A 27,141-nucleotide genomic window follows, 5' to 3' on the forward strand; every position below is an offset into this window, starting at 1 on the left:
TGAGCACCATCCCAAGGGAGAGGACCCACGACCAGATCTGGACCACTTCCTGGCACAGGAGACACGATCCTCGGCCTCCCTGCTTGACGACATACCACATACCTACCAGGTTGTCGGTTTGGATCAGGGCAAGTTTGTTGGAAAGTCAATCTCTGAAAGCCCATACACTTACCTGATTGCCCGAAGCTCCAAGAAGTTGATTTGACAAGAGCACTCTTGATTGGACCAGAGACCCTGAGTGCTGAGCCTATCTACCTGAGCTCCCCATCCCAGGGTGCATGCATCAGTGGTTAGGACAATTTGTGTAGGGAGCCTTCAAAAAGCGATCCTCCATTCCAGATTTGAAAGTATCTGCCACCAGGACAATGACTCTCAGAGAGATGAGGTGACGTGGATGCAATCCTGAAGGCTCTGAGTGGCCTGGCACCACTGTGACCTCTGAGTCCATTGGGCTCTGAGCATGTGTAAATGTGCCAAGGGAGTGACATGGATTGTTGCAGCCATATGGTCCAACAGCCTCAACATGTGCCAGACTAACACTTGCTGGCTTTGTTGAATCTCTGCAATGATGGTCTAGGTGATGGCCCACTGGAAAGGCAGGAAAGCTTTGGCCTAAGCCGTGTCTAGCAGGGCTCTTATAAAGTCCAATTGAAGTGACGGGCTGAGATGGGACTTTGGGTAGTTGAGAACAAATTCTAGTGACTTCAACACCCAGATGGTCAACTGGCCTACGCTCTCACCATGGCCAGGAATTTTGTGAAGACCCATGGGGCTGATACGAGCTCGAACAGCAACACCCGATACTGGAAGTGCTGTTTTCCCACCACAAATAAGAGACACGTTCTGTGACTGGGGAAGATCTCGATATGAGTACATGCGTCCTTTAGATCGAGGATACATAGCCAGTCCCCTTTTTGCAAAAGTCGGATCAAGGTGCCCATGGAAACCATCTTGAACTTTTCTTGGCTTAGAAATTTGTTCAAAGCCCTTAGGCCTAGGATAGGATAGAATCGTCCTGTTCTCTTTGGAATCAGGAAGTACCTGGAATAGAATCCCTGCCCTCTTTGCCCTGATGGTACAACTCGACTGCTCTAGCCAATAAGAGTAAGGAGAGCTCCTCTAGTAGTATCTCCTCCTATACTACTGGCCCCAAAGATGGTCACGGAGGGCAATTTGGTGGAACACCCAATAGATTCAATTGGTACCCTTGATGGACAATGGACAAAACCCACTGGACCTAGGTTATACTGGGCCACTGGTTCGCAAAGAATTGCAGCCTGTCCGCAACCAAAGGGTCCATCGTCCAGGGAATGAGCAACTGGCCTACGCTCCCTATGACCCGGTCAAAACCCCATCCCCAGAGGTGACTGAGGAGCCAGCTGGGGTTTGGGGTCCTCTGCTGCCTAGGACGGCCGTAGAAGCCCTGATGGTGTTGACTGGAGCAAGGGGGTGGAGGACAGTCCTTCCTTTAGCAAGAAACTTCCTTGCTCCAGTCTTGCCAGCCTCCTAGAAGAGGAGGACGGGTCCGGAGTACTGGCTGAGAGTTGCTGGAGGGTTTCATGGTGGTCCTAAATTTGAACCACAGCATCCCTCAGCCTATCTCCGAAGAGATTCTCTCTAGTATAAGGCAAGTCAGCGAATTGTTCCTGATCCTCTGGTCAGAGATCTGAGGCCCACAGCCATGCCATTCTGCGGGCGCCAATTCCTGCTGCAGAGACTCTCTATGCCATCTCTAAAACATTGTAGGTCACACAGACCTCATGTTTTCTGTACTCCATGCCCTTATGCACCAGTGACATGACATGAGGGTGTCCAGCTGCTCTTGAGGCAGCTGCTTCAGCCACCTCCAGCACCTGCTTCCAGATGTCCTGAGAGTACTAGCCCATGTAGGAGCTGGTAGGCTGCAATGCAGGCAACAAGCATGGCACCTTGAAATATCTTCCTCCCAAGAGCATCCATCGCTCTATGGTCCTTATCCTGGGGGCACCGAGGAATGAGTCTGAGAGCACTTGGCCCTCTTGAGGGCGGATTCGACCCCCACCAGCTGGAGGGGCAGCTGATTCTTATCAAATCCAGCAGCCTTATGGACAAGGTAGATCCTGTCTGCCTTCTTATTAAATGGGAGGCACTTTGAGGAGGTGTTCCCATACCCTCAGCAGCAACTCCTTAAGGATCTCATGTACCGTGGCCACCACAATCTCCTTAGAAGGCTCCACAAACTGGAGAATCTCAAGCATCTTGTGCCTGGCATTCATCTCTGATAATAACAGAAAAGGGATGGCTTCCACCATCACCATCACAAAACCTGCAGAAGGTTAAGTCCTCAGGCAGAAACTTCCTTCGCTCCTCTGGAGGAGAAGGGTCTGAAGGGAAGACCCTCAGAACAGGATTCCGAAACATCATCCCCCGGTGGGGGGGGTCATAGGGTTCCTCATCCTCACTGTAAGCCACAGGGGATGGGTCCCAAGGTGCTCAGCCTTCAGCCAGAGGTACAGGCACCAGTAAAACTGGACAGGGGCAGCAGGCCCCGGCATCTCTGCCAGCTTCAGTGAAGCTTCCTCCTCTGAAGAACTGGTGATAAGCACCGTATCGATAGAGGGAGGTCTTGGTGCCCAGCTGGGCATCGATATTGTCTCGGGAACTGACACCAGCTGGATCAGTAATGCACCGATGAGCATGTTGAGCTTCTCCAGAAGCAGTATGAGGTCAGGCTGCACCAGGTCCTGTGCCACAGAACCGAAGTCCTGCAGTACCCGGTCCACCGCTAGCTGGATTCGGCAATCCAGCTCCTCCTCAAATGTTGCCAATACAGCCTGGGAGGAAGGAGAGATGGCCAGATATTCTTCGGACCAGTGGAGACTGTCACAGACCCCCAACACTGATGGAGGATTGGCACTCCTCCTCATGGGGACACTTCTCCGGCATCGCGACAAAAGCCGGTGCATCCTCGTGCCCGGCACCATGCATCAACAGGGACCGATGTCGATACTTCGACTTTCCTTGATGCGCAACCCAGTCCTTCCCTTCCCTCGATACAGAGGCCGATGATGAGGAACCTGATGTCCTCGGCCTGGAAGAGATTGATGATGGTTGGTCTCCGGTGCCCTTGTCTGCCAACGGCATCGATAAAACTGATGTTCCCGCTGATGCTGATGGCTTGATGTCCATCGGTGTGGCTCCTTGGTCCTTCAATGCCAATACCTCTGGCTCAGACCTCTTCGACCCGAAGAGCTACTCCATCATGTTGAGTCGAAAACAACATACTTTCGGTATCATCTGGACGCGTAAATGACAACCACAGACGTCGTGCGATGCCCCCAGGCAGAGGACACACATTTCATGTGGATCCATAATGGACATGGTCCTCTGGCACCATGGGCATGCCGAAAACTGGATGTGGTCATGTCAGATGAAACAAAAGTGGCACAAACCAAGAACAATGGCAGGGGCGGCAAATGGGCAGCGGGCACTGATGCAACGCTGCCACAGGGAATCAATTGGGAAAGGAAACTTACCCAAATCGCCGAAAACCCTGACTAGGAGACACTACGGAAGGGCACCAAGAGGGACTCGGCAATGGAACAACAAGGAAAAACCCACGAAAAACACAAGAAAAAAACAAAGTTTTCCACAGGACCACAAAACAGCCAAAGTGAGCTCACTCAAACTGCGAGGCTTACAGCTCCACAGAAAAAGAGAGACTGAAGAGGGTCCCCCATGTGGATACATGATATAGGGCATGCTCCCTGTGCCTAGTCAAAGTTCTAGAAATGTTGACATAAGTTTTCCGCTATGGGGCTCCAACTGATGATGTCACCCATTGTGAGGACTACCATCCTGCTTGTCCTCGGAGAATATAAAATACATCAAATCATTCTAATATATTGCAACTTGTTTATTGCCATTTTGCTATTAGTTAACAAAAAGCTGCTTGCCCAAAGTTGTCATCCGGCAAAACTGAAAGGCCTCAGTCTGCTTATTGACAGAAAAACCTGAAAGTGGACAAAGCCATGAGGCCAGATGGGATTCACCCCAGGATACTAAGAGGGCTCAGAGACAACAGATTTAAAAAAAAAAAAAAAAAGATGTGGGATTTTATACTAGCTGCAATCCAAATATTTATTTTATTTATTTAAAATGTGTCACTAAATAACTGCAGCCCTGAGTGGCTTACAAGATAGACATTCATAAAAATTAAAAACAAACAAGAGGCCACTTGGCAATAGTGATCGTAATATGATCGAATTTGAATTAATGACTGGAAAGGAGACAATAATTAAATCCACGGTTCTAGCGCTAAACTTTCAAAAGGGAAACTTTGCTAAAATGAGAAAAACAGGAAAAAACTGAAAGGAACAGCTACAAAGGTAAGAGCATACAACAGGTGTGGACAATGTTAAAAAATACCATTGTAGAAGCGCAGTCCAGATGTATTCCTCACATTAAGAAAAGTGGAAGGCAGGCCAAACGATTACTGGCATGGTAAAAAGGTGAAGTGAAAGAGGCTATTTTAGCCAAAAGAACTTCCTTCAAAAACTGGAAGAAGATTCCATCTGAAGAAAATAAGAAAAAACATAAACCTGGAAGTTGTAGTAGACCAGACTGACAAAATGAAGAGTAGCAAATAACTTGGCCCGGATGGTATACATCCCAGGGATCTGAAAGAACTCAAAAATGAAATTTCAAAGTAATTTGTAACCTATCATTAAAAGCAATCATTGTATCTGAAGACTGGAAGGTGATCAATGATATATAGAAAGGGCTCCAGAGGTGATCCAGGAAACTATAGACTGGTGAACCTGACTTCAGTGCTGGAAAAAATCATGGAAACTGTTATAAAGAATAAAATCATAGAACAATTAGATAGATATGACCTAATGGGACACAACCGGCATGGATTTACACATGGGAAGTCTTGCCTCACAAATCTGCTACATTTTTAAGGGGTGAATAAGCATGTGGATAAAGATTTATTTATTTATTTAATATATATTTCTATACCGGACTTCACGAATAGAATTCACATCAGGCCGGTTTACATGGAACTTAGGGGAGAAAAAAAAACAAACAAGAGTAACCAAAAAACAAGAAGGCTGAATCAAGCAAAGTTACATAAAACAAGGGCATAGAACTTGGGGGCTAAAGTAGCCAGGAAGAAAGGTAGAGCGGAAATTAGCAATAAATAAATAATATATAACTGGTTATGAGATAAGGAATTATCTCATTCCTTAAGCTGAGTCCGAAGTGTCATTTGAATGAAATGGTAGATGTGGTATATTTGGATTTTCAGAAGGCGTTTGACAAAGTCCTTCATGAGAGGTTTCTAAGAAAACTAAAAAGTCATGGGATAGGAGGAGATGTCCTTTTGTGGATTGCAAACTGGTTAAAAGACAGGAAACAGAGAGTAGAATTAAATGGTCTGTTTTCACAGTGGAAATAGGTAAACAGTGGAGTGCCTCAGGGATCTGTACTTGGACAACTGGTTTTTAATATATTTATAAATGATCTGGAAAGGGGTATGAGTGAGGAGATCAAATTTGCAGATGACACAAAATTATTCAGAGTAGTTAAATCACAAGCAGACTGTGATAAATTGCAGGAGGATTTTGTGAGAATTTTTTATTTATTTATTTATTTATTTTATATACAGACATTCGATCTCACCAGTTTACATTCAGGTACTGTAGGTATTTCTCTATCCCCAGAGGGCTTACAATCTAAGTTTTTGTACCTGAGCAATGTAGGGTAAAGTGACTTGCCAAAGGTCACAAGGAGCGACAGCAGGACTCGAACCTTGGTCTCCTGGTTGACAGTCCACTGCTCTAACCACTAGGCTATTAGATGAAACTTAATGTGGACAAGTGTAAGGTGATGCATATAGGGAAAAATAACTCTTGCGGAAATTACATGATGTTAGCTTCTATATTAGGAGCTACCACCCAGGAAAAAGATCTAGGTGTCATAGTGGATAATGCATTGAAATCGTCGGCTCATTGTGCTATGGCAGTCAAAAAAAAAAATCAAACAGAATGTTAGGAATTATTAGGAAGGGAATGGAGAATAAAAACGGCGGATGTCATAATGCATCTGTATTGCTCCATGCTGAGACCACACTTTGAATACAGTGTGCAATTCTGGTGGCTACATCTCAAAAGAGATATAGTTGCACTGGAGAAAGTACAGAGAAGGGTGACCAAAATGATAAAGGGCATGGAACAACTCACCTATGAGGAAAGGCTAAAGAGATTAGGGCTGTTCAGCTTGGAGAAGAGATGTCTGAGGGAGATATGACAGAGGTTTCCAAAATCATGAAAGGTCTTGAACGGTAAATGTGAATCGGTTATTTACTCTTTCAAATAATAGACAGACTAGGGGGCACTCCATGAAGTTAGCAAGTAGCACATCTAAAACAAATCAGAGAATATTCTTTTTCACTCAAGGCACAATTAAGCTCTGGAATTCATTGCCAGAGGAAGTGGATAAGGTAGTTGGTGTAGCTGGGTTTTAAAACGGTTTGGATAAGTTCCTGGAGGAGAAGTCTATAAACTGCTATTAATCAATAAGCAATAGCCACTGCTTGTTACCAGCATTAGTACCTTGGGATCTATTTAATGTTTGTATACTTGCCAGGTACTTATGACCTGGATTGGCCACTATTGGAAACATGATACCAGGCTTGATGGACACTTGGTCTGACTCAATATAGCATATATTATTTGTTCTTAGCAACAAAAAGATCATATCACAGCTTCAAAAGATGACAGTTATGTCACAAACTTCAACTAACAAACATTAGGAAAAGCCAGCTGAAATAAAAAGTCTTCAGCAGCTTTTTGAAGGTTATTACACAGGCAGTTAGTCATAAAGCTATTGGCAAAATATTCTATAATTCACCAGCAGCCACCGAGAATGATCTCTCACAAGTCGTGCACTGCACGTTGAAGGGACCGCCGATAGCTCTCTTTGTGAGGACCTCAATGCTCTTGAGTAGTGAATATTTAGCAGCGAGTTCATCCATGATAAATTCTCCATACAGGTCATTTTGAACACCAGATGGATTACCTTATAACAGGCTCATCTCTACTGGTAGCCAGTGTAACCTGCAAGGTGTTGACAAAATATGTGCTCTCTTCTTAAGTCCAGTAATTAGCCGGGCAGCGGAATTCTGCAGCAGCTGAATGGTAAGCGGTGCATATGCAGGTAAATCAATGTACAAGGTACTGCAATAAGTTGAAAGCTATTAGCTTTTACTACAGTTTCTTGGGTTGGGTAATTGTTCTGTACGGAAGGGCTTAGCTTTCAGCACAGACAGTTTGAAGTGTTTTAAGCAAGACTATTTAGTACAGGGGAAAGAAAAAAAAAAAAAGAAAATTACCTGTGATTGAATCAACGAGTTTGGAAATTCAAATCGTTTCCCAAGTTCTTCAGTCATCTCTAATTCTGCACAATACTGGAGGAAAGTACAAACCAGAAATGAAATAACGTTATCCCTGTGCTGCTAAAAATGCAACACACAATTAATAAAATCACAACGGAGTTCAAAGTTTGAGGACTATAGTATTTTCTCTGATGCTCTGTGTTTTACAATGAAGGATTTAGATACACTGAATATATTACAAGCTTAAAATTAGATGTTAAGTGCTGTCTTCATTCTCATTAACAGTCCATCATCACCACTATACATTTAAAATGAAATAAATGCTATCATGATTATTTTCCGTATCTATTCATAAACACAAACATATTTATTAAAATTACCTGAGAACACAATACAAGAAACTTATCCCTGATGAAAGTCCAAACAAGTGCCTTTGGTTCTCAAATGTAAGGGAGATAAGTCATACACATTAAGATTATAAGAAACATCTGCATACACAAGAGACTAGCTATAAGGCCCTCATACTAGGTAGGTATTTATACCTCTATAGGAGGCCCACCTAACTACTCGAGGTGAGATTTAGGTATTAGTGTAGGGGATAGGTGCCACTTTGACATAGTGTGACGTACAAACAGAACGGTGCACTCTTGTGAAGATTTGATGACCTTCGAAGTGAGGAAATTCACCCAAAGATGAGATTTGTGCAATGTTCTTCTCAACCTAGCTTAATGTTACCCATATAGCACTTTGATAAATGACCCCCTTAATGTGACCACTCTAGGCTGGTTCGAGCCTGGATCGAGGGAAGCACTAGTGCTCTCCTATTGGCTGAGAGCAAACCTCCCTCGAGTGGGGAGGGGTGGGGTACAACCTTAAGAGACTACTTGTCTAGGCTATTCAGTTACACGAGACAGTGTGGTGAGAGGTTGTGTGCTGCTCTATATAGTGAATCGTATTCCGAAGTGTAGTCCGAGTTCTTGTCTGTATACAAGGAGTTAGCAAAAAAATTTTTTTATTATTTACATACGTACTTATTTCCTTTCCTTCAGATCATGTCTGCCTCTGCTATTTCTTGTCGTAAGTGCCTAAACAACCCTGATTCATTTTGTTATATCTGTGGCAGTTTCACTATTCCCAGTTAAAAGACAAACAACAGCGCATTTGTCAGGCAAGCCTATTTTGCATATTTTAAAGTAAAACTTGGTGATCAAAATAAGTCTTGGGCCCCTCACAAGGTGTGCAAGCAGTGTGTCGAGAGTTTACAGATGTGGAGAAAGGGAACTCGTGATAAATTGCCATTTGGTATCCCTATGGTTTGTCGAGAGCCCAGAGATCATTCAAGTGACTGTTACTTTTGTATAGTGAAAAACGTCAGGATATAACAAGAAAAATAAATGTAAAATAGAGTATCCTAGTCTACCATCAGCTATATACCCAGTGCCTCATTCAGCTGAAATCCCAGTGCCAGTTTTCATTGAACTACCCTCTTTCGAAAAACAGGAGTATGGTGAAGAACTAAGTGACAGCAACGATGAAGATTTTGAAATTGAAGATGACTCAGTTCGTAAGGGATTTGATCAGCATGAGTTGAATGATTTGGCTCAAGATTTGGGACTATCCAAAAAGGCTTCAGAACTCCTAGCATCAAAACTGCACGAGAAACATTTGCTTGAAAAAGGAGCGCAGTTATCCTTTTGATCAAGAGAAAGTGCATTTCTGCAGTACTTTCAAAGTGACAGTGGTTTTGTCTATTGCCATAACATACATGGTTTAATGGAAGAATTGGGAATTCCAATCTATAACGCAACTGAATGGCGACTGTCCATCGATAAGCAAATCGGAGCTTGAAGTGTGTCCTCCTCCACAATGGCAATTTATTTGGTGCAGTCCCAATTGGCCATTCAGTTTGTTTTTATGAAGACTATGAAGACATAAAGAGAGTCATTGATCTGTTGCAATATCACAAGCACAATTGGATCATCTGTGTTGACCTTAAAATGGTCTGCTTCCTTCTTGGTCAGCAACACGGATACACCAAGTATCCCTGTTTTCTGTGTATGTGGGACAGCAGAGCTCGTGAGAAGCATTGGGTGCAGTCGAACTGGCCTCAAAGATCTGACCTCAAACCTGGTGATCCAAACAAACATTCTACATGAGCCACTTGTTGACAGAAAGAACATTATATTCCCACTTCTGCACATAAAACTGGGTCTCATGAAGCAATTTGTTAAAGCTTTGCCAACTGATGGAGACTGTTGCAAGTATCTCATTTTGGCATTTCCTAGCCTGTCGTTTGAAAAAATAAAGGCCGGTGTGTTTGACGAACACTTCATCGGGACAATGTCAGAACTCCAAAAGAATGCTTGGTTGTCATTCAAAAACCTTGTCAAGGACTTTCTTGGAAAAACATGAGCACAGAATTACACCGAAATTGTCCAGAAACTCTTGGAGAGCTTCAAAATGCTTCGTTGCAACATGAGCATCAAGGTGCATTTTCTGCATAGCCATCTTGCTGACTTCCCGAAAAACCTTGGTGCAGTCAGTGATGAGCAAGGTGAACGATTCCACCAAGATTTGAAGGACATGGAGGCATGGTATCAGGGTAGATGGGATGTACATATGATGGCTGACTATTGTTCGAGCATCAGGCAAGATTGTCCACAGATTTAACACTGCCGGAAAAGCTATAAGTGTAAATTTTTACCTTAATATGTATGCTTGGTAGCAGAACTTTACTACTTGTACACAATTTGACTTACAGTAACAATATAGAGCCTTTGTATGAATAAAATAACTCTAAACAGTATATTCAGGTAATTTTTCTTTTATTTCCTTTGTATGTACATTTTGTTTGATTTTTGGGACAAAGGGAGGGTATCCTGTACCTTAAAAAGTTGACGAGATAGAGAAAAACTGGGGTCATTTTTGGATTCAGATGTCAAAAGTTAGTCAAAAACAAGTGTCAGATCTAACTCAATGAAAATTGTGTTCCCAAGTGCAATGTATCTTTATTATGAAAGTAAGTTCGTAGAGTCCAATCATGTCAGGCTCTAAAGCAAAAGAAAACCATAAAGTAATTCTAGATACCACTTCCTCTTGTAATTGTTCCAGTAGCTCTGTAATATTCACATCATCACTTTGTGGATAACCAGAAGGGCCATCTCCTCCACCTTCTGCTACTAAAACTGGTTGAAAAACAAGGAGATATTGAACCCTCACAGTCAGAGGGATTGCTTCAGATGAAAAATTTAAAAAAGTCAGATACCCATGCAGCATCTCTCTCAAAGTAACATTCAAAACTTTAGGAAATTTGTAAAACAAAGACTGCCCTCTTTGCATTATTCTCTATCATCTCAAGCCTATGGCACAAACCGAGGTTATCTCTGACCAAAGTTGCCTATAAGGTCTGAATAGATGAGTTACTCTCCTCAAATGTTGAAGGGCTTTAGAATTAAGGGAAATTTTATCTTGATCTCGTATAACTGTTTTTTCCACGGCTTCAATCCAAGCCACCACAGCCCACACATCCTGCAGAGAGAAAAGTTAGCAAACTTGACTATCTCCAGAAGAGGCACTAAAATAGCCCACTCTCCCTTCCATTTGTAGGGCATGGTTATTCTTACACCCTCCAAGGAATTCAGGGATAAACTCAGCGAGTCATCAGCTTCTTTTTTTTTTTTTCCATACATTTTCAAATAAACGCAAGAATTCCTTGTACCAGAAAATATGAGGTATGCAAGACAAAAAGTAACACACAAGATGCAAAAATGTAAACAAGAAAAAAAAAATACATCTGTACATTCCTCAAATATGGGAAAAGAAAAGAGGGGAGAACAAGGGAAAAAGAGCAAATATTACCATGAATAAGAGAAAAAGAATAAGGGCAGATTTTAAACTGCTCGCACGCATAAAATCCAGCCTTTACAAGCGTGGCTGGGCCTTGAGTGTGCCGGGCAAATTTTCCAAGATGGCCCGGACACACACGTAAAGGCCAGTATGCGCACAAGGGCCGGGCCAGGATAGTGCTACTGATGGCTGTCCCAAAGACTTGCGCGCCACAACTTACTTGAGCTCGGCAGCTGAAATAAGTTGTGAAACAAAGGGGAACACGAAAAAAGAAAAGGTTTAGGAGGTGGGGAGGGAGTATGGATAGGGAAGTTCCCTCTAAGTCCGCTCCTTAATTGGAGTGGACTGGGAGGGAACTGGGGAAGGCCTGAATGCGTCGCTGTGCAGAAATTGCAAAAATCCCCCCCCCCCCACCCTTGCACACTGATTATAAAATCCGGCGCACGCGTGCGCAGTCCATGGATTTTCCATCAAGCGTGCATGATAGAAAATTGCCGCGTCCATGTGGAAAACGTATCCCATAGTGAGAAGCCAACACCACATTATTATATGAAAGAAAAAACTAGATCATTATTTCTAGCAGACAAAAAGGCAAAAGATACCAACAAAGTTCCTCTTTTGGAGATCTCAGGCTCCTGTGAAGATTCAAGAATGTCCATTAAATCAAGAGGAGATTCTTGAAGCTGGTTTTCACCAGCTCCTTCGTCATTTTGTGGTAAATAGTATGCCTTAGTAATTACAGGCATCATTGTTGCTGGAATTTTAAGAACATAAGAAATATAATTCTAAACAGATCTAAAAAAGAAATCAATTTTATAAAAGGGAAAATTTAGAACCCTAAGATTAAGGCTTCTCAAAGAATTCACTATGTTCTCAAGCTTTTTAGAATGTATCAGTTCAGATTGAACCAAACCATGTCGAATTTTCTCAGTCGATACAACACTAGTGTCCATAATTTCCATTTTGGCCCCATAAGAAGAAATCAGTTTCATCAGCCGTGACTGTGGTTTTGGCCTCTGTCGGAGAGGAGTGCTCTGTTTGTGGGGCACTGGCAGTGGCAGGCCTCCTGGCAAGGGGGCCTGATATCAGCCTCATTTGGTGATTGGGGCAGTGAAACTGCATGGCATGGAGGCAGTGTGCTACAGTATAACTGCCTTTTCTGTGGCTTCAATCCAAGCCACCACAGCCCACACATCCTGCAGAGAGAAGTTAGCAAACTTGTCCATCTCCAAAAGCACTAAAATAGCCCACTCTCCCTTTCCCTGACTCTTCAACTTCCATTTGCAAGGAAATGGTTGTTTTTACCTCTTCCAAGGAATTTAGGGATAGACCATGAATTATTGGCTTCTTGTTCTGTTTGCATTCACCTCCTCCCCCAACTGTTCCTATTGTTCAGCACCCCATAGCTCTGACGTGTGTTCTAATCTCAGGCTATTGGCATCTGACATTCATCACTGGGTATGGCAAGCCAAGGGGATCCGCGGGAAAACGAGATTTTCCCGCGGCCAGACGAACTCAAAAGCGGGAACGATTGGGCACCCAATTCACATCCTTAGCCACTGCTATTAATTGCATCAGTAGCTTGGGATCGTCTTAGTGTTTGAGTAATTGCCAGGTTCTTGTGACCTGGTTTGGCCTCTGTTGGAAACAGGATGCTGGGCTTGATGGACCCTTGGTCTGACCCAGCATGGCAATTTCTTATGTACTTATGTACTGGTACCCTTACTGTTGTCTGTAGTGGAAGGGATCTGTCCCCAGAGCTGAAGGAGGCCTCAGTGGAAGAAGAGGTTGCAGCCACCTGCATCCCCTCCTTCCCAAGCTCAACCCCACTACTGGCCAAACGCTGCTCCCCAAATCACAAGAAAGTCTATCAGAACTTTTGATAGTGAAGTGAATGCCAACATAGAGTGGGCATCTTCTCTGCGCCTTCTGTTTCACAATTCTAAAGTGAAGATAGGTCTGATAAGTGAATCAGAGCTCCTGGAGACAGCATCTTGCTGCCACCATGTTGGTGTAATTCCTCCCCCCATTATTACGAAATTTAATTGTACACTGCTTTGGGCAGCTTGAGGGGCTGAGGAGGCTGTTTATAAAAAATAAAATATCTGCTATGACAATCACTAGTAGATGGAGGATATGGTGGCCAAGTTTCCTGATCTCACAATACCCATATATTATAGTATGTTTACTCAGAATCCTACACACAGTTCTAGTGGGTCAAAAGCTGGAACAAACAAACACTTCAATGAAGCTACAGATATCTTCTGTTTGACCCTGCTGGGCAGTTCTTGTTTCCCCCAGCAGAGGGCCTCAATGGACCCCTTGGACAATGGTTTGTCCTCCCAGCTCTGCGATCCACACTTTCTACTAGAAACCATCTTGTTCCTATCTAGACACAGTTAGTTATATTCCAAGCTCACAGCCAGTACTTCACCAGAGCTTGATCTTTGTGGTTCTAGACTTGGTCCTAGGTTTCACATTCCAATTTACACCTAGATTACATTATGTATCCTATGTTACTATTTGGTCTTATTTTGCTTCATGTATCTATTTCTCCTGCAGTGCTCCTACATTGCTTCTGTGGGAGTCTTCATGTTCCATGTTTGGATTCTACATTAATTTTAGTGTGTGCCTTGCGTTTCCTGTTCCTATCCAAGTCATACCGGCTGCCAACATCTGAGGGCTCAACCCGAGGTGGAAAGTGGCCTTCAAGGCAGAAGATTCCAGTTTCTGCTCTCCTTAGAACCCACCAATTTTGTCTTGTCTGCGCACCACCTGTTCTAGGCATTGCGGGGGGGGGGGGGGCGGGTAATCACACCTCCAACTAACTATGTAATCACATCTTCACAGTGTGCAGTACTTGATAGGGTACTACTTTGTTTTTGTGCTAGTAGGCAATAATGGTTAGCCCCTATTGGCCTGCTTGCCAATTCCATTCATTCATCCTCTACTTCAGAAGAATGGTACAATCATGCCCATCACCCCACCAGACGCCTTACGGAGCTCAGCTTTGCGTTACTGAAAAACCAATTTTGCTCTTTGCATCACAAAGGTGGCTCTCTTCTTACCCCTTGTTTCTGCCAAAGTCAGCAAGCTATTCATTGTGTACTGCATGCTGCACAACGTATTTATCAGGCATCAACTTCCCAGCTTAGAGGAATTAGCTGAGAAAGAAGGTAATAGGATAATGGCAAGGAAGCCAAGAATGGTGAAGGGTATGTGCTGTCTGCCAGTACTTTATGAATTTATGCAAATATATAATTGTGTGGCATCTTTGTATAAATGTGCATACAACTATATATGAAAAAAAAAACATTTTTATTTAAAACCTATTATTGTGATGTCCCTTTTAAAATAAAATTTTTCCTCAACCAGCTGCATTGATCTGAATCATTTTTATTTTTTCCCTTTTCCACTTTTGTTTTTTCCCTTTCCTCCTACCCCACTCTCTCCCATTATACTCTCTCTTGAAGATGTGGGTTTTTCCTCTCAGTTGATTCTGCTCTCCCAGCTTTCCTTTTCACCCTGTCCCAAATGGGGACAGGGAAATACCCACAATACCTGAATGTAATCTGCTCTGAAGTACCAAAAAGCGGAATATAAATACATAAAATGGTGAAATATAAATACATAAAATTGATAAATTATTCACCCTTCTATCCCCGCCCCACTCAACTCTCATACTTCCCCCCCTCTCTCACCACTCGTGTAATGTACCTAGTAGTTTCTTTTTTGCATAGATCTAACTAAGGTAACTTCATCGGGAAGCATATGCCAAATCTATCCCACTCAGTACAAAAAAATTCCTCCCTTTGGAGATGATAAAATCTACAGCTCTCGTTTCAGAAGGCCCTGCGAGTATGCATGCCCCCTGCAAGATCCCTATACAATTCATGTATTTGCACAATGCAAACAAGCCCCTGCAATATTTTCTCCAAGTTAAACAGACTTGACTAATAATCTTTCCTTGCCCATGCAACATTTTCCCAAATTAGTTACTTTTCTTTGCAGAGATCCTAGATTCTTGCATCATTTCTAGTGGATAAGGGAGATATGACAGAGATATTTCAATACCTCCAAAGCATCAATGCAGGCCTCTTTCAAGGAAAAGGAGACTCATCATGGGATGAGGATGAAAGGAGCAATCTAAGGAGCTATTTCCTTACAGAAAGGATTGTGGATGTACCGAACAGCCTCCCCGTGGAGGTGGTAGAGACTAGGAGAGTATCTGCTTTCAAGTTAATGTGGGATAAGCACAGTGGATTTCAGAGGGAGTGATAGAGATTGAAAAGCTCAGCAGTGGGTGTGGATAGGCAGACTGGATAGGCAGTATTGTCTTTCTGCTGTCATTTTTCTACCTTAATATTTCAGGTGTGGCCAAGCATGGGACCTAAACAGTAAAGTGGCTTCCTTACCTCCTGATTCCTCACAGCACTGCTCGACCAGTCTTCACTGTGAAGTCACACTTCTAACTTGCTGTCCATAATAATTCTTAGTTCCTTCCCCTGAGTGGTAATAGAAGTACTAACTGATTCTGTTTTGTCATCTTCATGTCCACTATGGCCGAGCATTTCATTATGCACCTGTCTGTTGTCAGACTGACACTGCTCTCAATTTGACAACTTTGACAAAAGCTTGCTGAAAAAAAGAAACTGAATGCAGACGGTGATATGAGTACAATTTAGCATGCTCAAAACTGGGGACAAAATTATTTCCAGCCTTCAAGGGGCGTTGCACAGAAGACTTTCAGAAAGAGAACGAGGTAATGTGTATCTTTACAGAGAGAAAGCCTTTCAATGATTTTCAGCAAGAGACATTTCAGTGGTTTGTCCTGTGGCTTTGCATTTCCTTTATTCATCATACTCTGCCAAAGTCTGTAGTCCACAATACTTTTCCATTTCTGAATGCTCATTCTAACATGAGAGGTAGAAGCGCAGCTGTTGTATGCGATTGGCAGGAGGCGGCATAGAAGCAGCTGGACTCACAGAACACTTTTAAAATAGTAGGGGGTCCAGTGGACAGAGAGGAGCAGCAAAGCAGTTAATATGCATGACAAAAAGGAAACTGGCTCCGCACCAGCTCTCTTAACACACGATCAATACAGATTATACTGCAAACGGGCAGAGGCAACATGCGTGTGTGTACGGTAATATTACTGTGTAGAGAGCTCATAAGTATTTTGTTTTTGCCCTGTTGTATGATACCCCTAAACCTCCACCACCACTTCCAATGTGCACACACTTTTTTAATTTCCTCAGAGCTCCTCAACCTGTGTCAGATGCCATCTGTCTGAGGTGAAAATGAAGATTTACAGGCTCAGGACAAACATCTGCAGCTGGTTCATATATACCAGGAAGGAAATTCACTGTATACATCTGAAACATTCAATTCTTTAAAGACTTTTTTTTTTTCTATATTTTTGTGTTTCTGTAATCTCTGCAACTGTCTTGCCCTTTACTCACTTTTAAAAATTACTTCAAAACTAAAACAGTGCCACTGTAGGAATAAGATGTTATTAGGAGATAACAGAGGTTGTTGAAGAAATGACGACAAAAAAATTCACATTTAGGACAGGGTTTCCTCAAATGTGTCCTGGTGACCCCACAGCTAGACGTGTTCTCAGGATATTCACAATTTATATGCATGAGGTTCTCCTGCAGACTGATCTCACACATCACTATGACAAGGACATTGCGCAAACCTCCTGAATACAACCAATATCAGGCCAATATAAAAACAAAAAAAACCTTCATTTGATCCCTCATTGTGCTCCAACTACCACCCAATACCTAAACTCCCCATGCTTGCCAAACAACTGAGAGGTCCATATTCAGTCACTCTCTGGATAGAAAATTAGCCAGATAAACTTACCTGGCTAACTTTGGAGGTATATTCAGTAGTGCTGCCACACAACTGAATATAGCCTGCTACCTTAAAGTTATCCAAATAACTTCATCCAGCTAACTTTAGGACAACTTTTTGGCATGGCCAGAATTAAACAAGATAAGTTACCCAGCTAACTCTGAATATCAGAGTTAAAACATGTAACATAGTAATGATGGCAGAAAAGGACCATAATGGTCCATCAAGTCTGCCCAGCAAACTTCTTATGGTAGTATCTGCCTTGCTGTGCAGGTTACTCCCATGATTTTCTTTTATGGGGTGATGAGCTTTCCTGAAAATTCAAGCAGTGCTGCTTGACATGCTTCGCTTATGGAATTGGCCACAGAAGCAGTCCTGTGCTTTTTCCCTTATGTCTGTATCAGTACACCAGACCATAAAAGACAAGGTCCGTGTTGGTTGTCATCTGAATCCAATACCTCTTTCCATCCTACACCCTCATGCCCCACCATCAAAGCATTAGCCATCAGACAGGTCAATACAGTAAAGTGCAGCCGTGGTTACCCTGCTTCTAACCCGCTTTCTACTCACTTTTCGGCCGCGTTAGTGCAACCCGCGATACACTATCCCCTTTAACCCATTCTTACCGCCTCTTTAAATCACCGGGTAACCCCTTCCGCCCGCGGCATGTATATTACATGTAAACGATCGAATTAGCTATTCCCTCCCATACAGTAACACGCGCCCCGACTATCGCTTTTTTAACCTGCAGTTTTGCCGCGCATTTAACCTGCTAACTTACCGCCTACCCTTACCCCTGTGTTAGAGGCAGGGGTAAGGGTAGGCGGTAAGTTGTCCGTGAAGCGTTAGGCCAGCGCACCCAGGATACTGTATAGCGCTCTATACAGTAAAATGGGTTGCGCGGGCCTAACGCTTCACGGACGCTTCTTGGACACAGCTTGCATTTGCATTTCATTTCAATACGGTATCGAGCGGTAGGTGAGCCGGACTGTGCGTGCGGCAACCACGGGTGCGCCTGGCACTAACGCAGCTCTTCCTACCACTCCTTACTGTATCAGCCTGACGGTTAGCCATATAACATCTGGCTAACGTTAACTCCTCTCTGAAATGCCTCTAGAATGCCCTTAAGTTATCCACTAAATTTTAGCTAGATAATAAAATATCTGGCTAAAATTTAACTGGATAAGTTCCCAAATATTCATTTACCTGGATAATTTCTGAGTTAACTGATTAGATGCTTCTAAATATGGACTCCTGAGTGACTATCTTGATAAGATAAACAGCTTAGATCAATTCCAGACATGATTCTGCATTGGGGAGAGTACTTATTTCACTTACAGACAACATTCAGCTGTTGTTAAAACAAGGAAGATCAGGCCTCCTGGTTCTCCTTGATCTCTCCACACAGTTTGGTACAGTTGACCACAAAACAATGTTGACCAGATTGGAAAGCTTAGGTCAGGGGTAGCATCCTGAAATGGCTCATATCCTTTGACTGACAGATACCAGGCTCTTGTGTTGGAATACTCCCTATCCCCCATCCTACTGCCTATAGCAGCCATCATCCAAAGCTTTGGACTTAAAATTCAAATATACACCAATACACCAATGACATTCAGATGTTTCTCCCACAAAAAGATATATGGAATAGCACAAGAGCACACCTTAATGAGTATTTCAAAAAAATAAATAACTGGGTGACTACCCATCAACTCCAACTAAATAAGGATAAGCACAGCTGCGTACCTGTAACAGGTATTCTCTGAGGCCAGAAGGATGTCAGTCCTAACACAAGTGACATCATCCGATGGAGCCCAGCACAGAAAACGTTATGTCAAAGTTTCTAGAACTTTGACTGAGCTTCTCTGAGAATGCTCACGCATGCATTATACCATGCGCCCATGCGGGGTCCCCTCCGTCTTATAACACAGAATTCCAATAAAATAAGAAAATACTACTACCACTAAGGTTTTCACTTTTATTTTTTTTTACTGACAAAAACAAGATCCTGTTTTCCAAAGACCTGAGGTTTTACAGGATATATCAGAGCATGCAGCTGTCTTTTCATCTCTCTGAACTGATACCAGTTTGTCCAGTTCAGCAGTATAATCTCCAAAAAACTCAAAATGTTAGGTCCCTTGTATCACAAATGCTTAGTTTTTCTTCTGTAGCCGTAAAATTAGTTTGTTATGTTTAAAATGAAGTGCTTTAAGCAAAATAGTGAAGGAATGACTTCCTTCACTATTTTGTCCCACCCTTTCCATCACAAAATCAAAAGAAACTTGAGCCGCTTAGAACAAAACTCCAATTTTTTTTTCCCGCAAAATAAGACCTAGTCCCTTTTCCAGATCCTTCTGGATCACCCACTAACCGAAGATTACATCTACTAGAATAATTCTCCAGGTCACCCACCTTCTTAGTAAAGCCTCTTCAGCACATCAAACTGACTTTGTGCTGCTCCTTTTAGTAACACCAAATCGTCCATTGTAGAAATATGGTTTTCCACTGTCTCAATTCTATTTACTGCATTCTGCAAATTTGACCTAATAATCATAATGTCAGATTATATTTTCACAGCCATTTCTAGCTTTAATTTCAACTAAATAAGAAATTCTGAACGCCTATAATGATTCTGGCAAAGGAGGTAGCACTGCAAGATGAACGGGGGAGAAGCAGGAGCAAAAGCGGAGTCATTGCAATCTTTCTGCACCATGCAAAGCAGGCTGTCTTCATCGACTTACTGGTCAGAACAGGGTTTTTGCAGGGCGTTTTTGTTCCATTCAAGAAGCGAACAGGATTTCAGCTACTGATATGCCTGTGCTGGTCACTGTAAGCTGTTTTTAAAAAGGATATCACTGCAAGAGTAGAGGGCAATGAGGAAGGCACATTCATTCACCAAAGCCAGCATTCACATAAAACCCTTGGATGGAAAATGTGTTTTGGTCATTTTATGCTTTGATTTCCAACATATGGAATGCTGAAAAGAATTATGTAAAAAGAATTGATGTCAGTCTGTCCGTAGGTACAATAACATAGGAGCCAACTTTAGCGCCCTCAATAATTTTCAAAACAATACAAACTACAGAGCCCCCAGCAAAAAGGAAAAACAGAACACAAGTAGGTTCTGGGTGTTATTGACTAAATATATTTAAATGTCAATAAAGGAGCAGACTCATGAGGACAAATCAAAAATTAGGGAAGACTCACAGTTCCACCAGTCATTCTTCTCCCCAATCCCAGCTCATCACCATCAGTCTCCTCCCTCTCCAACAGACCATCAACACCAGCCTCTTCCGCCACCTTCACCTGTCACCATCACCACTCCTCTCTCTCAATCTCCAAATCTCTTCTTCCCATCTCTTTACTCCCTCTGCACTCTTAATTCTCCTCCTTCCACCTGGGCATACTTTCAATGTTATATTTTGGGGAAGGGCTTTAATACCCCTCTTCCAGCTCTACTCCTTACAGTCCCTTACAGCCCGATCCAGTAAAGTCCGTGGGAGAGCGGACTAACGCCCGCTCTCCTGGCGCGCGCACCGGCCCCTCGCCGGTGCGAGCAATCCAGTATTTAAATTAGGCGACGCGGTGCAAACGAGGAAAAGGAGGCGCTAGGGACACTAGCGCGTCCCTAGCGCCTCCTTTTGGCCTGGAGCGGCGGCTGTCAGCGGGTTTGACAGCCGACGCTCAATTTTGCCGGCGTCGGTTCTCGAGCCCGCTGACAGCCACGGGCTCGGAAACCGGACGCCGGCAAAATTGAGCATCCGGTTTTCAGCCCGACAGCCGCGGGCCGAATTCAAAATTTTTTTTTTTTTTTTTTTTACTTTTTTTTACTTTTGGGGACCTCCGACTTAATATCGCTATGATATTAAGTAGGAGGGTGCACAGAAAAGCAGTTTTTACTGCTTTTCTGTGCACTTCCCTGGCGCCGGAAGAAATTAGCGCCGACCTTTGGGCGGCGCTAATTTCTTAGAGTAAAATGTGCGGCTTGGCTGCACATTTTACTTACTGGATCGCTCGGGAATACCTAATAGGGCCATCAACATGCATTTGCATGTTGAGGGCGCTATTAGGTGCCGCGGGTGGGCCGCGTGTTTTCCTCCCCTTACTGAATAAGGGGTAAGGGAAAACACGCGTCCAGAGCAGGGTGACAGTGCGCTCCGACGGAGCACACTTTACTGGATCGACCTGTATATCTGCTTTGCTCCCCATTTCCTATTGATCTTGTCCTCTGTTCCTCTCACCCCCCCCCCCCTTCACTCCTCAGCAGGCTCCTTCGCATCCCTCCTTAGCCAGCTGCCCTCCTCTGCAGGCTTGGTTCATTCATCCTTATCAATATGTTAGGTTTCCTATCACTGGTAGGCTCAGCTCATCTTTCAATTTGTGATTTCCCCCTCCTCCACAGGCTTGGACACTTCCCTGGTCTGCACTCCCTGATCCCAGGCATTTTTCTTTTCTGGAACAGCTCCTGCCTCCCCATCCCCTACAGCACTTCTCCTGGCACTTAGATTCCAGGACAGTCAGTTCCATCTCTGCAGTATCCACATAAGATACTCTACTCCCTGCACATCCTGAGCTCTAGCAGATCAGCAGTCAGTATCCCCCCAGCTCCAGGGCCACAGCTGCATGTGGTGCTTCCTGCCCTTGATTAGAAACCCTAGAGCAGAGCTTTCCAAAGTATGTGTCGCGACACTTTGGTGTGTCGCCTGAGGTGTGCCGGTGTGTCGCGCAAGCCCGGTGCACGTGACACACCGGCAAGTGGGAGCCAATGCGGCCGCCGGTGGAGCTCATCCCACTGGCAGCTGAGCAGCGAAGAATCGTTGTGCTGTGTGCCGCAGACACACAGCCGGAAGATCGGTAAGGCCGTGGTGAGTTCACGTCGCCACGGCCCAAAGAAAAAGGGCACGTCTAAACGTGCAGGTGCTCCGCCTCCTTCCTGCCCACGCGGCCCCGGAAAAAAAATGTTGCCGGAGCCGCACGGGCAGGAAGGAGATGAAGCAGCCGCGTGCAGAAGAGGAGCCACGTTGTTGCAGCGGGCAAGAAGAGGCCCGGTAGCAGGGCCCCCACCGCAGATCGGATCGGCCCGAGAAGATCAGAGTCTCCGCGATCCGCCCGAGAAGATCAGGGTCGCTGCAGAGCCGATCCTGCAGCGACCCGTGAAGAGGAGGCCCAGAGGTAAGAGAGAGGCTGAGGGCCCGTAGAGTGCGTGTATTAGCTGAGTTGAGAGATTGGGTGCCTGTATGAGCTGAGCTGAGTTGAGAGATTGGGTGCCTGTATGAACTGAATTGAGAGATTGTGTGCGTGTATGAGATGAGTTGAGAGATTGGGTGCCTGTGTGAGTTGAGCGATTGGGTGTGGGAGTGAGGATCTCAATGTTTGCAGAGACAGCATGTGAGAGCCTGTGTGTGTGTGAGAGAGAGACAGCATGTGACAGTGAGAGCCTGTGCATGAGCAAGACAGCATGTGGGAGTGAGAGAGAGCCTGGGTGTGTGAGAGTCAGACAGCATGTGCAAGAGACAGACTGTGTATGAATGATTGTATGAGAGAGAGAGAGCATGTGAGAGTGAGAGCCTGTGTGTGTGTGAGAGAGAGAGAGAAAGCATGTGAGAATGAGAACCTGACTGTATGTTTGAGGGAAGAAGATAGATGAAGAGAAAAGAAATAGAAAAAAAGACAATATGAAATGAATTGGCAAAAAAATAAGAAAGGGGAGGTGGAACAAAAAAGCCTGGGACCAACCAATTAGAAAACTAAGATCAGACAGCAAAGGTAAAAAAAAAAAGAAATAAATTACTTTTTACTGATTGGCACATGTAATCTTTGTTAATGTCAAGAGTAGCACTTTCTCTATGCGGATCTCACAATGTACGAGATCAACATGGAGGAACTGGAAACCCACAGGGCCTGCACAGAGGAGGCAGCAGAATGGGCTTCAGTGCCAATAGCAGCAGTCAGCGCCTCCCCAATAGCCATGCGGCATCAGTGGCAGCAGAGGAATGAGAGAGGCTCCGAGGTTGCTGGCAAAAGAAAGAGAGGGGGTCTGCCTTTAGTGTGTGCATGTGTATGAATGGGTGCCTGCCTGGGGGTGTATGTGTGTGAATGGATGGGTGCCTGCCTGGGGGATGGTGAGGGAGTGGTGTGAAAATGAATGGGAGCCTGCCTGGGGGTCAGTTTTAGTGTGTGAGAATGACTGGGAGCTTGCCTGGGTGTGTGTGTTTGTGTGTATGTGAGGGAGCCAGAGAGAGTGTGTATGAGAAAATCCAGGGGAGTAAGAGTTTGTGTGTGGGGTGTGTGTGGAGGGGGAGAGAGTGTCTTAGAGCCTGAGAGTGTGTCAGTGTCTGTGAGAGCGAGAGGTTATGGTGGGTATAAGAGCATGAATGTGTATGTATGTGACAGTGTATGTGTGAGAGAGAATGGACATGTGAGTCTGTGTGAGAGAGGATAACCTGGGAAATTGTAAAAAATGTATATGATTTTAATTAATAGAAATTCTATTTATCAGTAGTTTTAAAATATTCTTTTATTAGTATAGTTTTACTATTATAACTGATGCTTTATGTTTCTTGATTTTGTTTGTTTTATGAGGAATGGTGGTTCTGTTTTTCCATTGTTAATACACAGAGTCTGGCTTCTTGGAGTTTCCATTTCAGTTTTTGTCTAATTTGTGCTCCTTTATTTTGTATTCTGTATTTGATGAGGGTCTGTCTCTGCTCTGTGTGTGTGACCATGATGAGAGATTCTGCTAGCATAGGGATCTATAGCAATCGGGTTTGTTTTGTTTCCTCAATAGGTGGTGTATTGGTATTCTAGGACCCAGTGTAATATTTACCCATGCTTTTTCACAGGTAGGGTTATTGTTGTTTGCAGTATAGATTTTGAGTGTCTTTTTTGTGGGGTTTTGTGTTAGTTCACAATGTGCCTGGCAGTGGAAGGTGTTTGTGCTGCTGTTACTGTGAGGTGACACCAGAATTTGAAAATATCTTTTAGTATGATGAGCTGTAAGGGAAACATCCAAGCTCCATTGTTTGGGGGAATTTCAGTGGATGCACAGAGTTACAGAACTGGAGGTGCAGGATTTATATTGACATTCTGTCCCTTCCTATAAATTCCAGATTTCACTCTCATAGCCATATAGAATTAGTTGAATGAGGCTATCAAATAATTATATAGCGTGAAACTGGCCAGCTTTTTAAAATTATGCAGAAGACCCTTTGGACTTTTTTATTAACACCAAATATTCAAAAGCTGTGTTCATCCCATCAAGCTCATATATCTCATTAAAGAGGTAAATTGAATAACACAATAACTTTGTTTTATTATTGTTACTCATAAATTATAACAACATTAATCTTGGAATATTATATATTTTTAATATAAACGAAAGGTTTTCACAAGATATGTTGTGTCATGAAACATTTTATTATGTATATATTTAAGGAAACATACATAAATTGTCGAAATACATTTCGTTCATTTAACCTTTAACCTCCGGTTTGCTTGTAGACTAATTACTGTGTCCCGAAATTATGTTTGTCTAAAAAGTGTGTCACCAACATGAAAAGTTTGGAAAGCTCTGCCCTAGAGATAACTGCAGTCTCCAGTGGGATATAACAGGGAAATATTTATTTTTGTGAACAAGGGGGACAATGTTCACCTTAATTCCTCCCCAATTCAAGCCCTGACAGCAGCTCCTCTGTATACTGGAGCTGCCAATTTTTAAGAAAATGATTCTGACTCAATGCTATTGCAAGCCACCACAACCTATTCCTCCTTCCAGTAAAATACCTTATTTACCATGGTGACTGCAGGGCTGGAAGAAAAGGGTAGATACTACCTGCCTGCCCCCCCCCCCCCCCAACCGTGACCCTGCCCAATTAGCACAGAAATCTTCACCAAATTTCAAACAAACAATTTTCCCAACCTTAGTGTCTGTAGTTTCAATCTGTCTCTGCTGGTTCTTGTCTCTCAGTTTCCTCTCTGCCTCCTCATTCCTTTTCTTTATTAAAAAAAAACAAAAACATATTTTGTGGTAGTCTTCTCATTTCTCTCTCATTTATTTTTCCTTCATGTGTATATCCATCCACTGGCTGTCTCCCACAGCTCATAATCTTCTCTCATTTCCTCTTAATCTCAACCCTTCCTGCCACTTCCATCTCTCCCCTTCCTCATGTTCCCCTCTCTTCTCACAGCAATTTTCTTGGTTTACCTCCCCGCTCCTGTCCACACAGCTCCTTTCCCAGTCCTCTTCACCTAAGCCCTCACGCTTCTTCTCCTCTTATTACAGCCAATGTCTTCTCTCCCAGCTTGTATCCCCCCCTTTCCCCTCTCCCAACCCCTCTTGCCTTCACAGCTTGTCTACTTTTCCCTCTCTTCTACTGCTCCTCTTCCCTCTCCCTGACCTTCACAGTAGTATTCTTTCTTCCAGCCAATATCTCCCTTTTCAACCATCTCCCAGCAGTTCTCTCAGTCCCTCCCTACAGCTCTTGTATCCCTCTATCAGCAGCCCTTCCCATCTCTACTGCACCTCAGGAAGTTTGTTTGTCCTCTACACCTGCTGTCGCTCTCTGGTCCCCATGCGGCCCACAGATCAGGATTCCACAGCCAGCCAACAGACTTCAGGGAGAGGGGGAAACAATATCAGAGGAAAATTAGGCACATCTTGCCTGCCCTCCCCTACAGTCCACGGGGCAGGCTTTCCACAACCAGCCAACAAGCTGCAAGGGGGAAGCCGGAGCAGTAGCAAGGGGATAAACCCTTCCTTATTACCCTCCCCCCACGGACCAGAAGCACGGAGCTTTCAGCTCCCAATTTACAGGAGTGCAGGAGACAATATTAGAGGTGCACAAAGCACCCATAGCGCTCGAAGAGTTGGGTGCCCAAGCACAATAATGTTCCCAGAAAAAAGTATGGAAGTTCACCAAAATTGGCATACAGGGGGCAAATGTGAATATTTCAGACAAGTTTGAAAACCTGACACATCAGATCAGTATTTTGAGAGAACAAAAAAAAAAAAAAGCTCCATTGCTTTATATGGGAAACAGAAAAGGGGTGGCCAACTCTGGTCCTCAAGAACCATAAAACAGCCTGGTTTTCAGGATATCTGTAATGAATACGCATGAGATATATTTGCAAATAAAATGGAAGCAGTACAGGCACATCTATTTCATGCATATTCATTGTGGATTTCCTGAAACTCAGGCCAGTTTATGGCTCAAGGACTGGAGTTGGCCATCCCTGAGTTAGAAGCTGTTTCAGTTGTTAGAATTCTGACCATTCTAAATACTTCCATCCTACCAGTATTTTGCTACAGGCAGAGATCACAAGACTTGGATAATAACTGAAGCAAATGGCAAAGAATGGCACAAAAAAGGTGCTTACACACACACACACACACGTACCCTTACATCCCCCAGGCATATTATACATACATACACCCCCATATCTTCAGACACCCCCTCCTTTAATTTTCTTGTTTACATTTCCTTTCTTCTACCTCCTTCATTTTTCTTTCATATCCACTCCATCTTTGATTACAGCCTCCTGCCTTCAGTCTATTCTTTTCATCCTCTCCCCCTTCTGTTCTACCATGCCCTCTTGCAATCTCCCCTCCCCCCCAGGATCCTCCCTTTCTTATGCCCTCTTCTCGTTCATCAGCCTCACAGTCCCATTTCATCCCTCCCACCTCGCTCCATTCAACCTCTCACCCAAACCACTTCTTCCCCAGCCTCAACCTCCCTCCCCTGTTCCAGCCATTCATCCTGTCCTCATTCCTGGTTTTTCCACCAGCATCACCTACCCAATGCCCATTTTTCACTGATAATGCTCCAGCTATCCATTGATGGCAGAAGGAAACAGTAGCCACCAGCAAAGCCTTAGCATTACAGAGCCACCAGATCAACCATTGCAGACAACCTTTTGGGATAGCAGAGTAAACGTCAGGCTGGAGACAAGCCACACTTACTCCAGCCTCTTTCTTACAAATTCTAGCTTTATTACATTGGCATTCATAACATGCAAAACTGCTTACCTCCAGGAGTATACCTCACATCAGAACAGTT

At 43.7% G+C, this 27,141-nt stretch overlaps 1 protein-coding gene across 1 annotated transcript in view; it reads right to left on the reverse strand.

Moving 5' to 3' along the window:
* The window catches only part of FOCAD (focadhesin), a 788,759-nt gene that overhangs the window by 757,905 nt on the left and 3,713 nt on the right, over positions 1-27,141 (reverse strand). The window contains exon 2 of the mRNA XM_029606912.1: positions 7,376-7,450. Within this exon, the coding sequence (XP_029462772.1) occupies positions 7,376-7,432 (57 nt within the window). The 5' untranslated portion in view covers positions 7,433-7,450. The remainder of the gene's footprint in view (positions 1-7,375; positions 7,451-27,141) is intronic.

This window comes from Rhinatrema bivittatum, chromosome 1 (assembly GCF_901001135.1).
Source record: "Rhinatrema bivittatum chromosome 1, aRhiBiv1.1, whole genome shotgun sequence".
Classification (NCBI taxonomy): Eukaryota; Metazoa; Chordata; class Amphibia; order Gymnophiona; family Rhinatrematidae; genus Rhinatrema; species Rhinatrema bivittatum.